At 38.8% G+C, this 19,596-nt stretch overlaps 1 protein-coding gene across 3 annotated transcripts in view; it reads left to right on the top strand.

The window, feature by feature from the left end:
- LOC306827720 (contactin-associated protein-like 4) overlaps positions 1-19,596 on the top strand; it is a 97,390-nt gene that overhangs the window by 68,139 nt on the left and 9,655 nt on the right. For all 3 annotated transcript variants that reach the window (XM_079349728.1, XM_079349727.1, XM_079349726.1), the window contains exons 15-21: positions 717-844; positions 1,421-1,591; positions 4,390-4,608; positions 9,371-9,610; positions 11,882-12,106; positions 13,812-13,945; positions 15,234-15,321. In XM_079349728.1, coding sequence (XP_079205854.1) covers positions 717-844; positions 1,421-1,591; positions 4,390-4,608; positions 9,371-9,610; positions 11,882-12,106; positions 13,812-13,945; positions 15,234-15,321 — 1,205 coding nt within the window. The remainder of the gene's footprint in view (positions 1-716; positions 845-1,420; positions 1,592-4,389; positions 4,609-9,370; positions 9,611-11,881; positions 12,107-13,811; positions 13,946-15,233; positions 15,322-19,596) is intronic.

The raw sequence follows: 19,596 nt of genomic DNA, 5'->3' as shown, positions 1-19,596 counted from the left end.
CTGATTGTTGAAAAATGAAACGCCAAAATGGCTAGGCAGGGTGATGAATGTGCAGATGGATCACTCAGTCAGTGTTCATTTAAAAATCTGTTCCCCTTCACAGCTAAAATGCCTGCTGTCACATCTTGTAAACCCAAGAGAACAATCAAAAATAGTCCAACAACAAACGGAAAATGATATACAGTAAATACAGCCGTTTTCTCACTTTTCTAAAACACTTCTTCTCCCTCTCCTCGTTTGTGCTTTTGACACAATTTTTCTGTTTATTTGTTTTCTTACCAACCTCCCCCTTCTTTGTTTTCTCTCCACTTGCTTCCTCAACCTTCTAATTTTCTATCCACTAATCTCTCCTCTTTTGTTTTCTTGTTCCCGTCTCTTGTTTTCTTCTTCTTCCTCCTCTCCTTTGCCACTGCTTTATTCTCCTTTATTCTCTTTTATTTCTCCTCTCGTCTCCTTTTGTCTTGTTTCTTGAATATACATCTTTTTCTTCTGCTTGTTTTCACTCCTCTACCTCCTTATGGTCATCATTGTTTGCCTCTTTTTCTCTTTCTTGTTATATCTCTCCCTCTCCTACACCCTATTTCTGTTTCTCTCCTCCAATATATGTTCTTCCTCCGTTCTTTCTTCTATCTTTTATTTCCATTTTTTTCCTCCTCTTCTTGATATTTTTCCTCTTCGCCCCTTACATTATCCTTTGATTCCTCTTCCACCTGCAGGACTAGTGATTCAGGGATTCTCACCCATAAGGAGACCCTCCCGGTCAGGTCTCTGGTTCTGGGTGACATCCAGCGCTCAGGATCTGAAGCCACCTACCGGGTGGGACCTATGCTTTGTCATGGAGATAGTGAGTCAGCCATATATATGTCTTCATATAGACATGTTAATTATTTCACATACGTTTTTTTTTCTTTTTATGCAACGTTTATCAGTCATTGATTTCTATTTAACTTTAATTTAAAGGATTTCCTAGTTATCCCCCCTCTGCTATTTAATTTGTTAATGGGAAAATAGTCTGCAGCTAATTTCCTAATTAGGAGTCCAGCAGCTAAAATATGACTGCCTTTGTGCTCCTCAATAACGACTTGTAATGAAAAGATACTCTCGATAATAAATGAACATTGGGGTAATATATTTTACCTTAATTGCTTCTAATTTCAGCCTTCAGTTTAATGAGTGGATAAATAAACGGCTTGAGAGATAAATCAACATAAGTGAGATAGCATAGCTGGAGTTCAGCTTTGGTTCTTTGCTAATTAGCTGAGCAGTTGGTTCATTTGTATACAACACTGCTTTTATTATGCAGCCATCATACTAAGATTTTTTAAAAATAGGTTTTGTTTCAAAGTGATACATGCATGCAGAGGATTTAATTCCCTCTTTACCAGAAACCTGGAAGTAAGGATGCTTGTTTTTCTCTTAGAGAACTTCTGGAACGCAGCGTTTTTTGACAAAGAGACGTCTTACCTTCACTTCCCCACCTTCCACGGAGAGCTGAATGCAGACATCTCCTTTCTGTTTAAAACGACGTCTTCTTCTGGGGTGTTTCTGGAAAATCTGGGCATCAAAGACTTCATCCGGATCGAACTGAGCTGTGAGTGAGAACTCAACAATGTTCTGCCTCATATATATAAACATGTGGCGGTTTAGTTCTGATTAAGGTGTAGTGGGCGTAAAAAAGGAAAACAACAACCTAAACAGATTGTGTTTAAGACCTTCTTCACTAAAAAAAACCTAAATCTGAGTTAAGAACACATAAGTGCATGCCATTTAATTAAACACCACTATGTTGATACCGCGTAAATGCAATGCAATGCAAAATAAACAACTTGTTTCAGTTGTGTTTTGCTAATGTTTTTAAACAAGCTATTTAACTTCAAATTAAGAGATGCTTCAGTGTGTTTTCTGGATGTAATGAGAGGAAATCTAGAGCATAAAGTCAAATAAACAAATGTTGTATTGGCTTGATCGTTTGAGAGGTGATCGGAGGAGCTCAAATGTAATATGATTTATATTGCTCTGTCTTACTTTCTGTGTATCTCACTCAAGAAAACACACACACACAAGCACACAAATAGAGAGAGGACAAATGGCAGCCCTCCTCCTTGGGGAAACCCCGTCATTGTTACAGCAGAGCGCGTCTCTTATCTCGCTGCCGCGCTATTACCGCTGTTATTATGACAGCTGGTGTTGAGATGACTGTGTATCATTATTACTGCTGTTAACATGACTGGAGCCGGGCCAGAGAGCAGTCTCTAAATTAAGTTATGTCTCTGGGCTTTTTGAATCAAACGGTTCCACAGTCCCACAGCGGCGCTGCTCTGCCTCCTCTGTCAGCCTTCTCCATGAGGGATGATGATGTGTTCAAGCACAGATGTCCCCACTTCGCTAACTTCACCCCTAAATGTGGAGCGTGGGCACGCTGACAGTTGTTATGATGGATGAACGTGGTCTGTGCAGCCATTAGCCCACCTCTCTTATTAGAGGTTTTTAAACGAATATAGCTGTGTAAACACTGAAGGTTAATGATTACAGTGTGCTGACTGAAGGTGTGGAGGTGTATTTCTCCAGGGATAACCACACTTACAGTATAGTACACTTAAAACAAAGATGTCATGAAAGAAACGGTCTCGCATTTGATTTATGGTGTCTTTGTGTGTGATGAAACAATAAAGTGGACAGAGGCTCGAGTTGAAGTAGATCTGCATTAATTGGCTCTGTTTAACTGTTGTTAAAGTAGCCCTCTTGGTCCTATAATAGCATCAGCATGGTAACATGATCACACTGACATTGGCAGAAAGTTTTGGAGTTGAGATTATTATTCATCATATCAAACGGAACAATCAGGCATGTGGATGTTTATCAGCAAGAAGGACTCAAGACTGGCGTTGCTACTGTAGCATGATTAACGTTAGCTAAACCTGATGAACCAAATTGACATTGTTTTCCTGCAGACACTGTGTTATCAAATTGTTTTATACATTAAACTTGCTGACTAATCATAATTTAGTTTTGTATTTAACCATCTTTGTAAATGATGGTTTGTGATATCCTTAGCTGTTAATGTCTGTGCTCACATCCCGCTCATCTGGCACTGGCATACAGCCTGAGCTCTCAAGCAGTCTCTAGAGTTATCTTCATGTAACATGTGTAGGGACAAGTATGTGAACAAATTCATTCATTAAACAGCCAGTTGTGCAAGCTCACATAGTTATCATATCTCTGGCCTTACTCACTCACATAAACTTCCAACCCTTCTTTCGTACCCTGGGTTGATCTGTGAAGCTTCTCAGATCTATGCCCGCAGCTGTCTGTCCATCCTGCAAACAGATGGACAGAAAGGAGAAACCAATTCACACTCCTGCCAACATACGATGATGGAGGAGCACAGCTGACTAATGGGTTCATTGAGAAAGGGGACCGTCTGGATCCAAACTGTGGGGAAGATTTCGCTATGAACAGTTTTGTAACTGTGTATAAGTAGCCTATGCTGTCTTTACCCAGTCTCCCTCAAGAAAGAGATTTTAATTCTTATGGGAATTCTTAGTTAAATAAAACTCCTCAATTTTGGGCTTACATTCCTTGACAATGGATAAAGTAGGAAATGATGGCGAGATTGGGGAATAACATTGGGTGTAACCTATAAGCCACAAGGCCATCTGCGCTCTGAGACTTGCATTTGTGTTTCAGGCTGTTGTGTATAACAATCCAAACATAGCAAAAAAAAAACAAAAAAAAAAAAAACAGCAAAGCAAATTAAGACTTAAAGCTTTAAAACTGAGCTTAAAGCTTTTTTAAAGCTGCTGTTAGAGTTTTTAACTGGTTATAAAACAGACTAAAACTAACAAAACAAACAAAATCGACAAGCTCAGCAAGAGGTAAGACGTATCTTTACAATCTAAATTCCTCACCGAATATTTTCAACATCTCTCATAATATAGCAGAAAATATTTGTATGCCATCAAAAACAGTTGGTGTACATATTTGTCACATATCTGCGGCAATTTTTTTTTACCATTGATTCAATTAATAGCAACAGTTTTAAAACGTCAGTGAAAAAGTAAAGTAAACAAAGTTGAGTGTGTAAACATTACTACACACAGTGCGAGGAGAGATTGATTAAAGCGTCTCTCTGTGCAAAGATGGGCCGGAGACATGAGGGATTTGTAACGCCTCACTGATCAGAAGGCCAATAATCTCAAAGTGTCATGGAGAATTTGTTAATGAGTGCGATAGACTTGGGCAGGAAGAAGATAAACTCGGTCCTCTTGTGAGACAGTCAGCCAATCACATTAAAGAAACTTACACTTTCGACAATCACTTCCTTTTATTTTTGTTGTTTTTTTCATTCTACCTGCATTAAACTTGTCTGACCATCACCCTCTTCTCCAGCCTCCTCAGAGGTCGTCTTCTCATTCGACGTCGGGAATGGACCGCTGGGGGTGCGAGTGGAGACGGGCGTCCCTCTGAACGACAACCGATGGCACAGCGTACGAGCCGAGAGAAATGTAAAGGAAGCGTCGCTATGCGTGGATGAGTTCCCTGTCGCCATACAGGAGGCACCGGCCGATGGACACATTCATCTACAGCTCAACAGCCAGTTATTCATAGGTGAGGTGCAAGTGTGTCAATGTGTGTGTTTCACAAATCCCAAGCATTTAGGAGTTGTTTGTATTACGGTTTTAATTTAGAAGTATTAAGAGTTAGGTTAGGTTTTTGTGAATGTTGGTGTTCAAACATTTACCTTATTATTAGCTGAGTGATAGTAATAACTACTATCTCATCTGATCCTTTCCTTTTTCAGACTGTGACCATAGAAACACATTCACCAGCTTAACAATTGTGCACAAGCAATCTAACAACACAACTGAAAAAAAAACACATTAGAAAAGCGGAGTGAGGCGGGGATTAGAGAGTTTTTTCTGACTCAGTAGCTCATCCTGAAGTAGGCAGCTGTTTCTCAGTGGACTCCTACATCAAGTGAATTCTGTAAGTCCTGCCAACTTTGGCATTATAATAATATAAGACTGAACTCTGGGATAGAAGCTTTGCTCTGCACCACTTAAGTCGCAAAAGGTGCAGCTGTTAGAGTTCAGGAAACCAGGAAGCTGCATGTTTCCTAACACAGTGAGGCTCATCCTCAGAGTCCTTTAAAACCCAAACTGGCCTGAGGTGCCAAAAAAAAAAAAAATGGTGTTAACAAGAGCTGTTTCTCTTTGAGACAAAAGTATTTGATGTATAGAGATGCTGATTCCAGGCTCTCTGAACACAAAACAATGACTATCATCAATCAATAACCTTAAAGGTCCCATATTATGCCTGTTTAGGGCTTCATATATCTAATTTATATGGCTACTAAAGTACATTCACAATCGCTAATGTTTGAAAAAAAAAAAAAGTGCCTTTTTTCATGTACTGCCGCTCCATGCAGCGTCTCTCATCTGCCTGTGTTTCCCCCATGATCAGGGTTCCCACGTGGGCCTCGTCTGATGTGATTGGTCGGACGTTCCAGTCTGTAGTATTTGGTCAGTCGCTCAGCACGGATGTCACATTGACGTGCAGCACGAGCTCGGTCTTGTGGCAACGAACCAATGGGCTTGGTTCAGTGACATCAAACTGGCAAGATGTCACACTGGCAAATTTCATTGGGGGGGGGAGCTAGGGGCCGAGCGTTACATGCAGCTACTGCTACAGCTAATATGAGGACGTAGGAGAAGACTTATTTCTGCAAACTTTGAATCTGTGCACATACAGTAGATGTGCCTAAACACGCACAACACACCTGGAAAACACGCTAAAGAGCATTTAAAACCAGAAAAAAAAATTAGACTGTAGCTTACATTAACAAGCAGACAATTTAAAATGCTTTACAGAGATAACGACTCGGCTCACAATTTAATGAGCCCATAATTGAATAGTTTGTGAATAAGAAGTACTTAGTCATTTCCTAAAAAGAGATTGGTCCTTAAGGTTGAAAGATAAATGAGTCCAACAGGACACATATTGTGTTTTTTGGGCTTTTTTTTGCTTAAGTGTTTCTTTAGCAGCGGGAAGCTCAATATGTGGTTCACTATAGTCAAAACAGAGTGTGGCTCACTGATGTGAGTCGATGGTGACCTGTAATGAGTTAGCTATTTCAGGCTTTGGCTATTCAGTCGACACCTGTTATGGGGATCAATTCATTGTCTGGTTGTAATGACTTTGGATTTGTTGACAATGAGAATAAAATTGAATACCAGCTGTTTCTTTCAAAGTCAAGATAACCTTCAAACTCCAGCTTAAAACCAAGCTGATTATTCGATAGAGAAAGAGAGATTTGGGGTTCTTTTATAAACTTTTGAACAAAGTTTCAACTTTTTTCTCCTGACTTTATCACGCTCTCTTATCTTCAGCTCTTCCACGGACTTTCATGATTCTGTTAAACCTACCGTCTTATCTGCAGAGCTGCATTAGAGAGGGATCAAATTCAATCTTGTTTTTTGAAGCTTTATCTTCCAGCAAACATTATGGACATTTGTTCATTTGTAAACAAACATTTTTGAAAAGAAAATCAACCAACAAATAAATGATTGGATTGGGGAGATGCAGAAAAATTGAGGTGAGCTTTGACTGTGCGGCTGTGTTGACCTAATAATCCCCTCTGAACAGCCAAAAAGAAATGACCACAACTCAATCTCCGTATATATGCAGCAGAGTTTGAGTCTGTGTTTACCGGTGATGCAGAGGGATTCGTATATATTTGAATGGAAATTTGATTGGATAATGAAATTGACTGCTGTGGGAGAGGCTGTTTGTGTTTGACAAAGACTAGATTTACAGCAAAGCAATATGCATTTTGGTCCCTCCACTCTTCCATTTTGGGAGTTTTATTGTTAATCCATAATGTTAGCATCCTCCCATCAATAAAAACATCATTCATTGGACTGCAAAGACATGCATTGATATGAGTTACTTGTCCCATTAGTATAGTATAGAATTGCCTTGTATAACTTAATAAGAGACACTTTTCAGTGCTCAAAATTAACTAAATTTAATTTTGCTTGAGTGAATTAATGTGACACAGAGTTGTTCTGGTTCAGCTTCATGTATTACTATGGTAATTAATACATTTTATAGACACACTGAAAGACACAGATATGATCCGTAGTTTGAATAATATCGATCAGACAATCTTTACTGAAAGCATTTTTACTTGTCCGTGTCTCGGTCTGGGACTGGATGGATTCTGGATTAAAAAGAAGACCGGTCAAGGCCATCAGGCTATTTTTGCACTTGGTCCTTTTCTAAAGAACTAATAACTTCAATTCATTCATATTTTATTCATCATTTGTATCTCTCACATCAGCAACCTTTCCAGTGTTCTGGTCTAAGTGAGAGACACGCCTGCTGCACACATAATGACGATCTTTCTTTGGGATTTATGTTCTTGGTCTTGACTCTGTCTTGATCCCTGAATGTCTTGGTCTCGTCTCAAGCTCGGAACACTCTAGTCTCGTTTAGTGTGGACAACAAAAATAGATTGTAAGCTCTTAATTTAAAAAATATATATATTTTATCAAACATTTCTTAGAGTTTTACAACCTCTGTACATGGGTGCAACTGGGGTTGGGGACCATGGTTGCCAGTTAAAGTCCCAGATTGGATCAAGTGTGAAAACTGGGCTGGTAGCTGAAGATGTGCTATTTTACTCCCTGAACACTTACGAGGTACCCGTGAGCATGGCACTGTTGCTCCGCTAGTTTAAAAGAACGTCTTTTTTATTTTTACAATCTCAACCTGTATCTTCTGGATACATTTTCTGGATTAGATACCAAATAGTAGATGTTTTCAGTGTGCATTTAATTCGGTCTAATCAAACTTGTCCTGATTGAGTTGTTTGCAGATTGCTTAATTAAATTTCTCACTCTGTGCGCCTTTAATGTGTTGTCTGTGTGTGGGAACTCGTGCTGCAGAAGGAGACGAGAGCCTGACAGAGGTTTGAGATTTAACAGTGGGAGAGGCTGCTGGCTGAACATTTAAACTTCAGACTCAGATGAGAATGTAACAACTTTTACTCCAGTCTGCCGCAGACAACCTTCAAGTCTGGATAGAAAAATAAGATGTCCCTGGCTTGGGAACTTCAGGAAAAATATAATTTCACCAAGTCTCAACTTTGTTAACAACGTGAGTTTACAAAAGTAGATTATCATGTGAATTGTCAGCTTAATAAAGGGAAGAGATTGTTCCTCTTACTTATTAGTTGAAAGGATAAATATCAGATTCCAGGTGGTTTATTAGCAACATTGTTGGCCAGTACACAGCCAGCACACTGATAAATCACCGGCAGTGTCAGTGTGGGATTGCCCTGCAGATGAGATACAGTTGTGTTGTGCTGATGTTACAACATGTGGCTGTCAAACCTAATTCGCTACATGTTAGCCAAAACAAACGTGTACCTTTAGAGCCACGAAAAAAGAGGCATTGTTGCCAAATGTTGCTCTTTTTCATTGCTTCTTTTTATTAATTGTGAGGTTGAATGGTGATTAAGAAGCTTGTGTGCAACATTTTCCACTCTTTTAATTCCTCTAATTTGCTCCTTTACTGCTCTAGCTAGAATGGCTTTCTCTACTCCATTTATAAAGACTTTTTATTATTCATACAGACATGTGATGATATGTGGACAAAAACCCATTTAATGTGTTATTCCCCACATAATTTGAGGTTATATCTTTTCATTATGTTGTTAACATTTTTGAAGGTACAGGCAGCCCCTATCTATTATTTTATATTAATAATTGTGAGTAAATTAACCTCTCCTTACTTTTTAATTTCTACTCTGGCTTAACTCTGATACCATCATGGGTTTTCAAAAGGTAGAAAAATATGGGATACAAATTGGAAAGCGTGGTGAGGATAAATATCAGCTACGATCCTCACAGTAAAGACTGTCTCTGCGTCCGCCTCCACACATGGAGTAAGTGAATTATTGGCCAATTTTATCATCATTAATATTATAATTAATATAATTAATGTTTTAGGTTATCCATTATGTATACGAAAGAGAAGACGAGAGTCACGCCATGGGGAACATGGTCATATGATAATTGTGCAGTTTTTTAACTGATAAACCTGTTTGAGATAGATAGATAGATAGATAGATAGATAGATAGATAGATAGATAGATAGATAGATAGATAGATAGATAGATAGATAGATAGATAGATAGATAGATAGATAGATAGATAGATAGATAGATAGATAGATAGATAGATAGATAGATAGATAGATAGATAGATAGATAGATAGATAGATAGATAGATACTTTATTGATTCCGAAGGAAATTCAAGAAAGACCCAGAACTGTTGTATTAGCATTTCTTCTGTTTTTTTGCAGGAGGCACCGCTTCCAGACAGAAAGGCTTCCTGGGATGTATCCGATCGCTGCAGTTAAACGGCGTCACTCTGGACCTAGAGGAGAGGGCAAAGATCACCCCAGGGGTCCGGCCTGGCTGCCCGGGTCACTGCAGCAGCTACGGCTCGCTCTGCCAGAACCAAGGTCGCTGTGTTGAGAGAGCCAACGGTTTCTCCTGCGATTGTGGCCAGTCAGCCTACACTGGCTCTTTCTGTCATCAAGGTAAAAACATTCAAATGCACACATACACCTTTCAGGCTACTTATATCATGAACTTATAATTGAGATGTTGGCTTTATGTTAGACCTGCTAAGTTTTTGGTCCGTCACACATTTTAATTGAGCAGCAACCTTGGAGGTTGAAAAAATGAAGCCAATTTGGAAATGCAAGGAATGTGCAGTATTCCTCAAGTGTCCACTTGAGGCTGGCTCCAAAAGCCTGTGAGGTCCAATCAACATCCACTTTTAAATGCCCGTTCTTACAGCAGACACTGCCTTTTACAGAAAAAAAACGACAACTGAGTTTATCGCTAATTCCTTTACTGGTAAAAACTGTTTGATGGTCTAATTCATCTGAGGGGTTTTTATATCTAGAGAGCATGGCTGATTTGACTGACAGATGGTAGCCGTTTTGCAAGAGGCTTAATGCGTGCCTACACCCACAGGCTGTTGCTACTGTATATAGATGGAAAGTTTAGGTGGAGAGGTCATTTTCAACAGTCGGACTGCAATCATTTGGCTTCAAAACGTTTTTGTAAGAATGCAATTGGTGGCAGCATTAAGACTACGTCCATGTTTTGTACAATGTGTGATATTAATAGCCTACAGCCACCAGACAGATTCCATCTTATTTGACGGGAATTTTGTCTCACCGGATGACAAAACCTGAGAGCCAACCTTATATAATAGGAAGTCTCATTCCAGACTTTTCTTAATGCTGGGTCTCCTTTGAGTAACCCCCCGGGGACAAATACAGTTTTTTGCATTGAAATGAATATACTTTATATTGAAATTTCATTTCCTTTTCAAAAAGCAATGGTGACCTAATTGAGCCTTGATATGTAAATAAGTCTTTGTCTGAAGAAGAAGTGAGATGTCTGATATCCGACTGATCCAGACTTTGCTCAGGAGATAATAAAAGAATAGAATGAATAGTTGGTTTCATAATTTTGAAAGATAACATTAATGTATTTTAATATTTATCAAGCACTCTATGAAGTTTTTATATTAAATGTCCTAATCCTGCAATGGTTACAAACATGGCTGGTGCTTGTCTTAAGTCATGTTTTATTTTAAAGATGAGTAATGATGATTGTCTTTTATATCGCTCTTAACTGTTTTATTTCTATAACATGTCATGGTTTATACTTTTTCTCCTACATGGTATCGGCAAATATTTGTTGTATAACTATTTAATTTGCACAGAAGACTTTATTCCTGCTTTTGATTGCATTTTATTTTTCCAGTCCAGCCTATGCATCCTAGTCAGAGGGCCTCCAAATAAATGGTTTAAAATGTCATTTTATCTTGGTAGTTATCTGTCTATTTGTCAAAGCATTGAAAATCAAGTGTCGAACTTTAGTTAGCTTTGCTGATGTACCGGTAAGTTAAAAAAAAATTAGTCTGGCATTTTGTGTACAACATTATATAAAAATGAGGCCTGTATTTCAATCATGTTACTGATGTACTTTTGATGTTTTAGATACCAACAGGTTATTTCTGCAGACATGTGTTCATTCGCTCACACATCGTTAAACACGCAATGCTAATTCTTGCTATAAAACTTTTATTCCTTTGCATTGTTGAACATGACCCTCTTGCTTTGTTTATTTCACCTCTTTCACGTTAAGTTAAAAAAAAAAACAGGATCATTTTGACCTTTGATGCCCCGATACTTTAATGAGAAGAAAAGGTTAAAGATCAGACGTTTTTCTAAAGGAGGATCCTTCAGTGAGCAGACTTCAGACTGACCCTGACTGTCTGTGCTGTTCACTGTCTGCACCGTTTATCCTCTTCACACTCATCCTGAGTGGGTCATAATAAATCCATACGCACCTGAAGGCAGGGTATTGGGATTATCTTTAAGGACTTCTTTCTGACATATGATTCATCAAGGGTTTTGATGCCGGTAAAATAAGTTGTTAATAGGAATAGTTCAACACTTCAAGAGTTGGTGCAGTTACTGAAAAAAGACTCTTTTTTGCTTTTTTCCCCCATAAGAAAAGAGGTTGAAACCATTGATGTATCTATCCATTTAACATCCAGATGCTGCTTAGCTTAGCATCAACTCTAAATGGACAAAAGGACATGTGGGAAGTCAGGTGTCTAAGTGACAGCCATCAATCAATGAATCAGTTTGACTTTTATAGCCACCATTTATAACACCTTGTATCTCAAGATTAAAAAAGAGAAGTCCAGGCCGTACTCCGTAAACTGTAGCACACAGAAAGATCAGCTACCAATCATCTCACCACTGTCACTTTCTACCCTTCAGAGGTTTCAGCCAACTTTAAGTCAACAACATCCATCGCCTACAAACTCCAGGAGCCCTTTGATCCGAGCAGGAACAGCAGCGCCGTGCCTCCATCCATCTTCTCTGATATGACGCAGAGAGAAGAAAACATCTCGCTGAGCTTCAGAACCAGTCAGAGTCCTGCTCTGCTGCTCTACATTAACTCTTTCTATAAGGAATACCTGGCCCTGCTCATCAACAAGCAAGGTCAGGACAGTAAACGTATTATGGGTTAGGCCAAAGCTTCCTTTTTATTTTGAGACCCTCTTTCTTTTTCTTCTCCTGCCTCTTGTTTTACCCCCACTGGATTTAATCTTCTTTCTCCCTCCTCCTTCTCCTCCTCCTTCTCCTCCTCCTCCTCCTCATCCTCCTCCTCATCCTCCTCCATGTAGCCTTGCACATTGTCAGGTTCAGAGAAAACCGTGTGTGAAGTTACCAGAAAATGATAATTCTGTTTTCAGCGTGGGCTCTTTTCTCCTTTGTTCTTGCCATTGTGATTATTCATTGTCTTCAAAATGTCATCACTCGTTCACTGTAGAGCTTCGCATTGCTCCAGTTAGCAGGGAGCATTGCCAGAATTCCTGCATAGCATAATCGGATTTACAATTATCCATTGCTGTGACTTCATAGTGATGGCTAAACACAGGCAACTGAAAGCTTTTATGAAAACACACCTTGGTAACCTCCAGAGTGCTTTCTCAGTCTGTGTCATAAATTACTAATTCAGCTGTTTGAAGTGACTTTCAGCTTTTTTTTAATGACTGAGAGAGAAGCTGAGAGATGACAGTGTGTTGAATAGTTGATCAAACCGTCATCAGGTGTCTGCACTCTTCCTGACGTTTCTAATTTAATCCCTGAGAGAGGTTCATTTCTGACGCCTGAGAAAAAAAAAAAAAAAAAGCTTTTCTCAGGTTTCTCTTCTTTCGCTGCTGCACTCAGAAACGTTACAACACATGACAGCTTGAAACACCTTTTGCCCTCTGTGAGACTGTGTCAGTTATCAAGATGTGTTCTTATGAGAGAGTAACTTTTCCCTATTAGTCTGTATGTGAAAGAAAGTTACACTGTGACACACTATTAGAGAAAAGTTAGAAACAGCATAATGACTGTGGATTATTAAGATTATTTCCTATCATATTAGTGCTCATCTAAACGGCCTGCAGAGATCTCAGGGGGGTCGAATTATCTTAATACCATAAAATTCATGAAGAGTAATAGAATTGAAAATAAATTCATAAGATTATTCAGATGGATACAGTATTAATCCTCGAAGTGTTCAGTGCTTGGTAGCTTCTCAGTTCAGCAGTTGGTTTCCAGAAACTCTCTGTTTTATTATCGACAAAGACCCCACATCAATCCATCATGAGCACAGCACTAAGGAACATTCAGCAAAGTTATCGCGCCTTCTCAGAGCAAAAACTGTGGACGTGTTGGAAAATTGATTATGTGCTTAATTTATTATCAAAAACATTTCTAAATTGAGTCTTTTGTCATTTTTGCTTCAGCAACATTGCAAAACAAAAAAAAACTGAGTTATTTTCATTTTAACAGCACATTGTTTTCCTTTACTCAACTGCTGGAGGAGCTGTATGTGTAAATGCAAACCTTAGTATAATCCTTAGTATTTTTTCTGTAGGCAAGTAATTATCTGTTTTTTGGAGTGCATATGTGAAAACAGCTTTATAGTCAAATTGCTTCAGGGAAAAAAAAAGCTGTACTCTCCCTTACCTGGTAAATTTATTCTAAAGGTTATACAAAACCGCTATGTAACAGACTATGGATTTTTTGGGGGGCTTTTAGTGTATAGAGCTAAAACATTTTAGAATTGCAGCTGCTCTTAAGAAGATTCCCAAAAGAAACTTGTAAATGCACTTTGTAATTTCCGACTTTCGCTCTTTTTGTGTTCACACAGATGAGCTGGAACTCAGGTACAATTTGCAAAGCAACAGAGATGTTGAGGTGCTGGGGAGCAGAGTCACAAACTTGGCCGATGGACGTCTGCACTCAGTGACCATCAGGAGACTGGCAGACACTGTCTCTATTCAGGTAAACACATAAGAAACGATCAACACTGTGACACACTGATAACGTACTGTATACTATGTGAATAAAAGGAGTCAATCTTTTGTTTAGCTTTCAGGTTCTTAACAAGCCTTTAAAAAGGACTGGTTAGTAACTGAAATGTAATAATAGTGAGTAGTTCAGGCCTATAGCAGAAATTGAACCCCTGACCTTAAGCTTGAGACATGACAGCCTATAGCAACTGAGCCACATGCACCCCTCCTTGACAGTTAAAGCTTACTATTTTAAACAATGATCAGGACACTTTGCACAGTGACTAACAGAGGTTTTTAGTCCCAGGTTGTTGAACAAAGCGACACAAATAACTTCCTTCCTGTCACTAAGCTAAACATGCTTATATATTTGCACATACACATTAATCTTTTTTTTTATTTTAGTCCTACACTTGCTTTACACACCGGCTTTACTCAGGAATTTTTTTTTTTCATAAGAGTCATCTTTTTTTTACAAGGTTTTTCATTATAGATTTTTCTCTCTTTTGTGCCCTTATTGGCTGTTGGTCTGTGTGCACAGATATGTCCCCGACATGGTTCAACTTCCAAATCTTTAACACTGTCTGCAGCCTAAAATGGAAGTGAGAGCAAAAATGACATGCACTGACACTACAAGTTATTTTGATGTGTACTATAGATATCTACTGCATTGTTAATTGTTGTCAAAGAAAATCCTAGTCCATGTGTTTCTGTGTAAGAGAGCCACAAAACACATCAGCCACCAGTTTTCATCGTTGATATGATAAAGATCATTACCTAGCATTAATCGTCAAATTAGTATATAACAATAGAAGACACAAATGGCTCATTCCCTTCAGGCAAGCCAGATATATCTTTCCTTGGGCATTCAATCGGTTAGCAACTTGGTCTTGTGGTGATCAACATTAGCAGATGTCTTATTGATAAATGGCTCACTAAAGCTCAAATCTCTGTGTTTGCAAGCCATACATCAAGCTCTATGTTTTTCATTACGAGTGTCTCTTTCTGAAGGATTGTCCACAACAAAACCTGCTCCAGTTACACTTCTCTGCTCAGCTACTGCAATACACTGTGTCTCACAGGTTAACTGGTGTCCTGTTGTGGGAGTGAATTCAGTTTAAATTTTAAGATCGTAAAAGTAGCAGAACTTTTTAATCGTCTTATTTGCCTAAATCTCTGCAGCAGAAATTTGTTGATTTCTGTTTTCACATATTTTCCAGTTTTGCTTCCAACCTGCTAAGTTTTTACCTTTACAGATGTGACATGATGTTATCTTTCAGATTGACCAGAATCCTAGAGAAGAGTTCAACTTGACATCTGATGTGGAATTCAACAGCATCAAAACTCTAATTCTGGGTAGAGTGCAGGGTAAGTGGGGCTCTCTTTGCGCATACAACACCACTTAGACACTCTCATTTGCATAACAACACTGAGAGGTTTGGCTTTGTGTGACAAAACGCTGCTCTGGGGCTTTCTGCTGTTTTCTCTTCTTAAGGTTGGGCGGTCTAAAGGGAAACTGCAGTCTGAGCAGCTGTTGGGCTTTTAAAAGACAGAAGCATTGACATTCATATTCAAATAGCCGCAAACAGCACTTTAGTGTAAAGATGCAAAATAGAAGGATCCTGGATAAAGGTGGTGCCACCCACTTAAGGTGCTTTTAGGTGGCATTTTTGAGGCATATGGCTGGGTGAAGTATCGTTTTTTTTTTTTTTTTTTTTTTCAGAAATGCACAAGTTTCAAAAATACAATGTACAACGGTGAACTTTTATCTGTGTTATGGAAGCAGTGAGTAATACATTCTTTATGTCTGTATAGCAGACCTTCAGACAGATGTAATGGTAATAACTTTAGAAAAGGTCTTTCACTTTGTATGGTAATGAGGAGAGATTGAAAAGAACAAATTACTTAGAAGATTGGAGTCAGCACCCTGCGATTCAGCATAACAACCAATAAGTCTGAGCTGCTGAGGGAGGGGTCAAACTTAACCAGGAAGTCAGACAGTGCAGATCAGAACATATAATTTTCACATCACTTCAGTCGTCCTCTACAGGACTAATCTGTCCTCTCAGGCCTCTCTAAAAGGATGAAGACTTTATTCTAAATGTGTACTTCTGTCATTTACACTTTTAATTTTCTGTCTTGCAAACGAAACTCACTTGTAAACAAGCAATACAAAGCACCTTTAAAACATTCAACATTTAGCCCTCACTTGTCTGGTTTCAGACCTTTGCATAGTACGATGACTGCCTGTTGTGTTTGTTACAACTAATATTGTTTTTACATGGTCTGTTCTATAAAGACTGTAATACCCAACCTTAATTGGATGGTGCTATCCTCTATTGTTTTTTTCAGAATCTGTTTGACTGGCTGTTTAAAACCTACAAAAAATGTTAAGTCATTGTTATTGTGTAATTATCAGCCAGGCTGATGGTTGCAAGGCAAGTTTATGTATATAGCACACTTCAACAACAAGACAATTAAAAGTGCTTCACACAAGACATCAGAAGCATCATGACAGAGAAAAAAAGAAAGAAACAATTCACAACGACAAAGAAGATTAAACCAACACTTATCCACGCTGAACAGTGTCGTTGGAAACACATTTAAAGTGATGCTAGTCGTTGACAATGGTCATGTTGGTATGTGACTCAGCCTTCTCTATACAGAGCCTCAGTTCCAGCAGTCATATCGGTGTCAGAGAAGCAGTAAGATAGTTGATATACTGTCACTCCCTGCCAACGCTGTCATCCATCAGCCTAACTAATGGACCAGGAATGACTGGAGGGACTGACATAGAGAGAGAGAGAGAGAGAGAGAGAGAGAGAGAGAGAGAAAAAAAAAGAAAAAGTGATAACAACGCAAGATTGAGGGTGTGATAATAAGACAGTATACTCACCCGTTCTTAAGTGATCAGTTCTGCCAGTGTCCAGTTTGACAGCTCACCCCATCACTAGTTTGGGCACAGTATAAAAGCATTAATACATGGGATTTATTTGCAATTGCATCAATGGAATTGTACACATTTTAGCATCTCACGTGCTTAAACATCCTTTGAACACAAAAGGCACCATGTTGGACTCAATATAGCGAATAATCAAACAGGCACTTATTTTTTTATTCAAAAAAACCTCAGAGTAGAATTCTTCTACCTGCATGGACCTAAAAAGGACAAGAAAGAGCTTTTAAATTATAGCATAATGTGCAGCTTTGGACAATCTTTTGACAGCTTTTACTTAAAAAAAGGTTTCTCCCATCTCAATCCTTTATCCTGTGGTCATTCAAAAGTTATTAACCATTTATCATTTTTAAATATTTTTGAGTTGAATAGTTTCTTCCTGCTTAAATAATCACATCTGATTGAAAACGTATGAAGGTCTAATTAAATAAGTACAGATGATAAAGTGCGCTCTTCAGACAGGTCAATCCTTAGGGACATGTTATTTGTTTGAAAAAAGTGGTTTCTCCCCTAAATTTAGCCGACAGGTAATGATGTGCTGTGTGATCAGGCTGTCCTTCAGGAATAATTGAAGTTCACAAAGACCTTTACAGTCTCTGAAGATTTTATTTAGCACCTGCTGTTATTAATAGTACTGCGAGTGTGTGACTTTCTTAAGGATTGTAGTCGCTCCTTTGTTCACACACTGAGTGTTATACCTTTTAAATGTGGAGTGTGCAGCAGTCAAACAGATGTTTAAAACATTTTTTTTTTAAATAAAAGGCTAGTCTTTCAAGGTGTCACAAATAAAGCAGCAGCATTTCTTTGCATGAGCTTCACATCAGGCACAACTTTTCTAACACTAACACAAAACTCTTCTCTGAACATGTTCAACCTTTCTGAGGACACTCATGGCCACCAGAGGATTAACCCTTTTGGTTTGATCACCTCTTTGACCTTTGCTCTAACAACACATTCAGATTTAAGCTGCACTTGTACACACAATTAAAAGAAAAGCAGATTACCATTACATTTACTCAGTGTGTATGCTCCAAAGGAAATACATCTTTTTGGTTTTAAACAACCTAACTGCCTCCATCTTGAAATCCAGTATAAATCTAAAAACATAAAGTGGCTGTTTGGTAGGGTTTTTTTTACCCACCACTCCAATATCAAATTGTGTAACTCACTTTTTGCTCTCTTTTAATGATCCATGGGACCAGTTGCTTATCAGCTGTTAATTATAACTTCCACAAAAACTATTTCATGATCAAAAGTTGCTTCCATTTCATCAGCTGGGCAACAAATTGCCTTCTTTTTTATATTTTGACCTAAAAAATGAATCTAAATTTCTCTTCAATTAGGCCTGTGCATTGATGCAATGCCAATTAATAGAAATACCTTCCTTGATGACTTTCCTGCTTTGAAAACCCTTTCTAATTACCGTAAATTCCGTACTATTGAGCGCACCTGGATATAAGCCGCACCGGCTAAAAATAAGTAAATAAATGTATTTGTACATATATAAGCCGCACTTGATTATAAGCCGCAGGTGTCCACGCTATAACAAGAGCTATTTACACAGACGTAGGCTACCGGTAACATCACTGTAGCGTCCGTACGGACGTTAAAGGACGACGAGAGCGTTCAAATAATAACTTTTAATAACCCGATCACTGTCGGCCGTGACCACGCCGTTTACAGCCGAGAGCAACACATAACTTGCCGTAACAATCCAACTCTCTCCCCCAGCGTTCTCTCATACAGCCACTCAACACGTTCGCGCTGGTGCATTCACTGACTCTCCACATAATCGGAATTATGAACACATTATCAACTACTGACTTTACAACATGAACCGTTACAATACGAAGCCTAGCCGACGGTGTCTGTAACACGGCTGATGAAAAAGATGACCGTAATATATTTCACAAGAAAAAGTCCATCCATTCACTGCCTCAGAATGACTTCATTACTCACTTCCTCAGTCTCTGTTGTCGCTGTCAGTGTCATCTTAACGTGCAGCAGCTCTGTTAGCTTCTTTGACAGCCAGGTCAATCGCCTTTAACTTGAAAGCTGCATCATATGTATTTCTCCGTGTGTTTTCCATCATGAGGGTGCGTGCATGAAGCGCAAAAGGACTGATATTAAGATCCGACGTGACGAAGTCAAATGTGTTTGCGGCAGAAGCTCATTGTCCCCCATAAAAAATCCATGCATTAGCCGCACCGGAGTAGAAGCCGCAGTGCTCGAAGTGTGAGAAAAAAGTAGCGGCTTATAGTCCGGAATTTACGGTATATAAAACCATTCTAAGCAGTGTTTTGGCACTTGATTGGCTTAAGCTTTTGACACACTAGTATCTGAAACCACAAGCACCCACCACAGCCCCCAGCATTTTGTTTTAACCCAGTTCTTGGTCTGAACTCCCACTAAGAAAGAGGGGGTGCTGATCTCATTATGCATAGATTTACAGTGGCAGGAAGCAGTAAGAAAGAAATACCTTTTTGAGAATAACTCTGGAACCAGTCCTCCTTTATATAATTATATAAATCATGTTCATATTGGTTGATTCTGCAGGATATGATTTATGACCAGTGCCAACTGTGTGCAGGAGCTTCTGCGACCTTTTATGTACTGTAGCTTGAAAAACAGCAACAGCACAGAATTTAATGTGTTTGACTTTGATGCTGGATAGTATAGCACAATTT

This window comes from Symphodus melops (genome assembly GCF_947650265.1).
Source record: "Symphodus melops genome assembly, chromosome: 8".
Classification (NCBI taxonomy): Eukaryota; Metazoa; Chordata; class Actinopteri; order Labriformes; family Labridae; genus Symphodus; species Symphodus melops.
The sequence above is the reverse complement of the archived record's forward strand: the minus strand, read 5'-3'. Positions and strand labels throughout refer to the sequence as shown.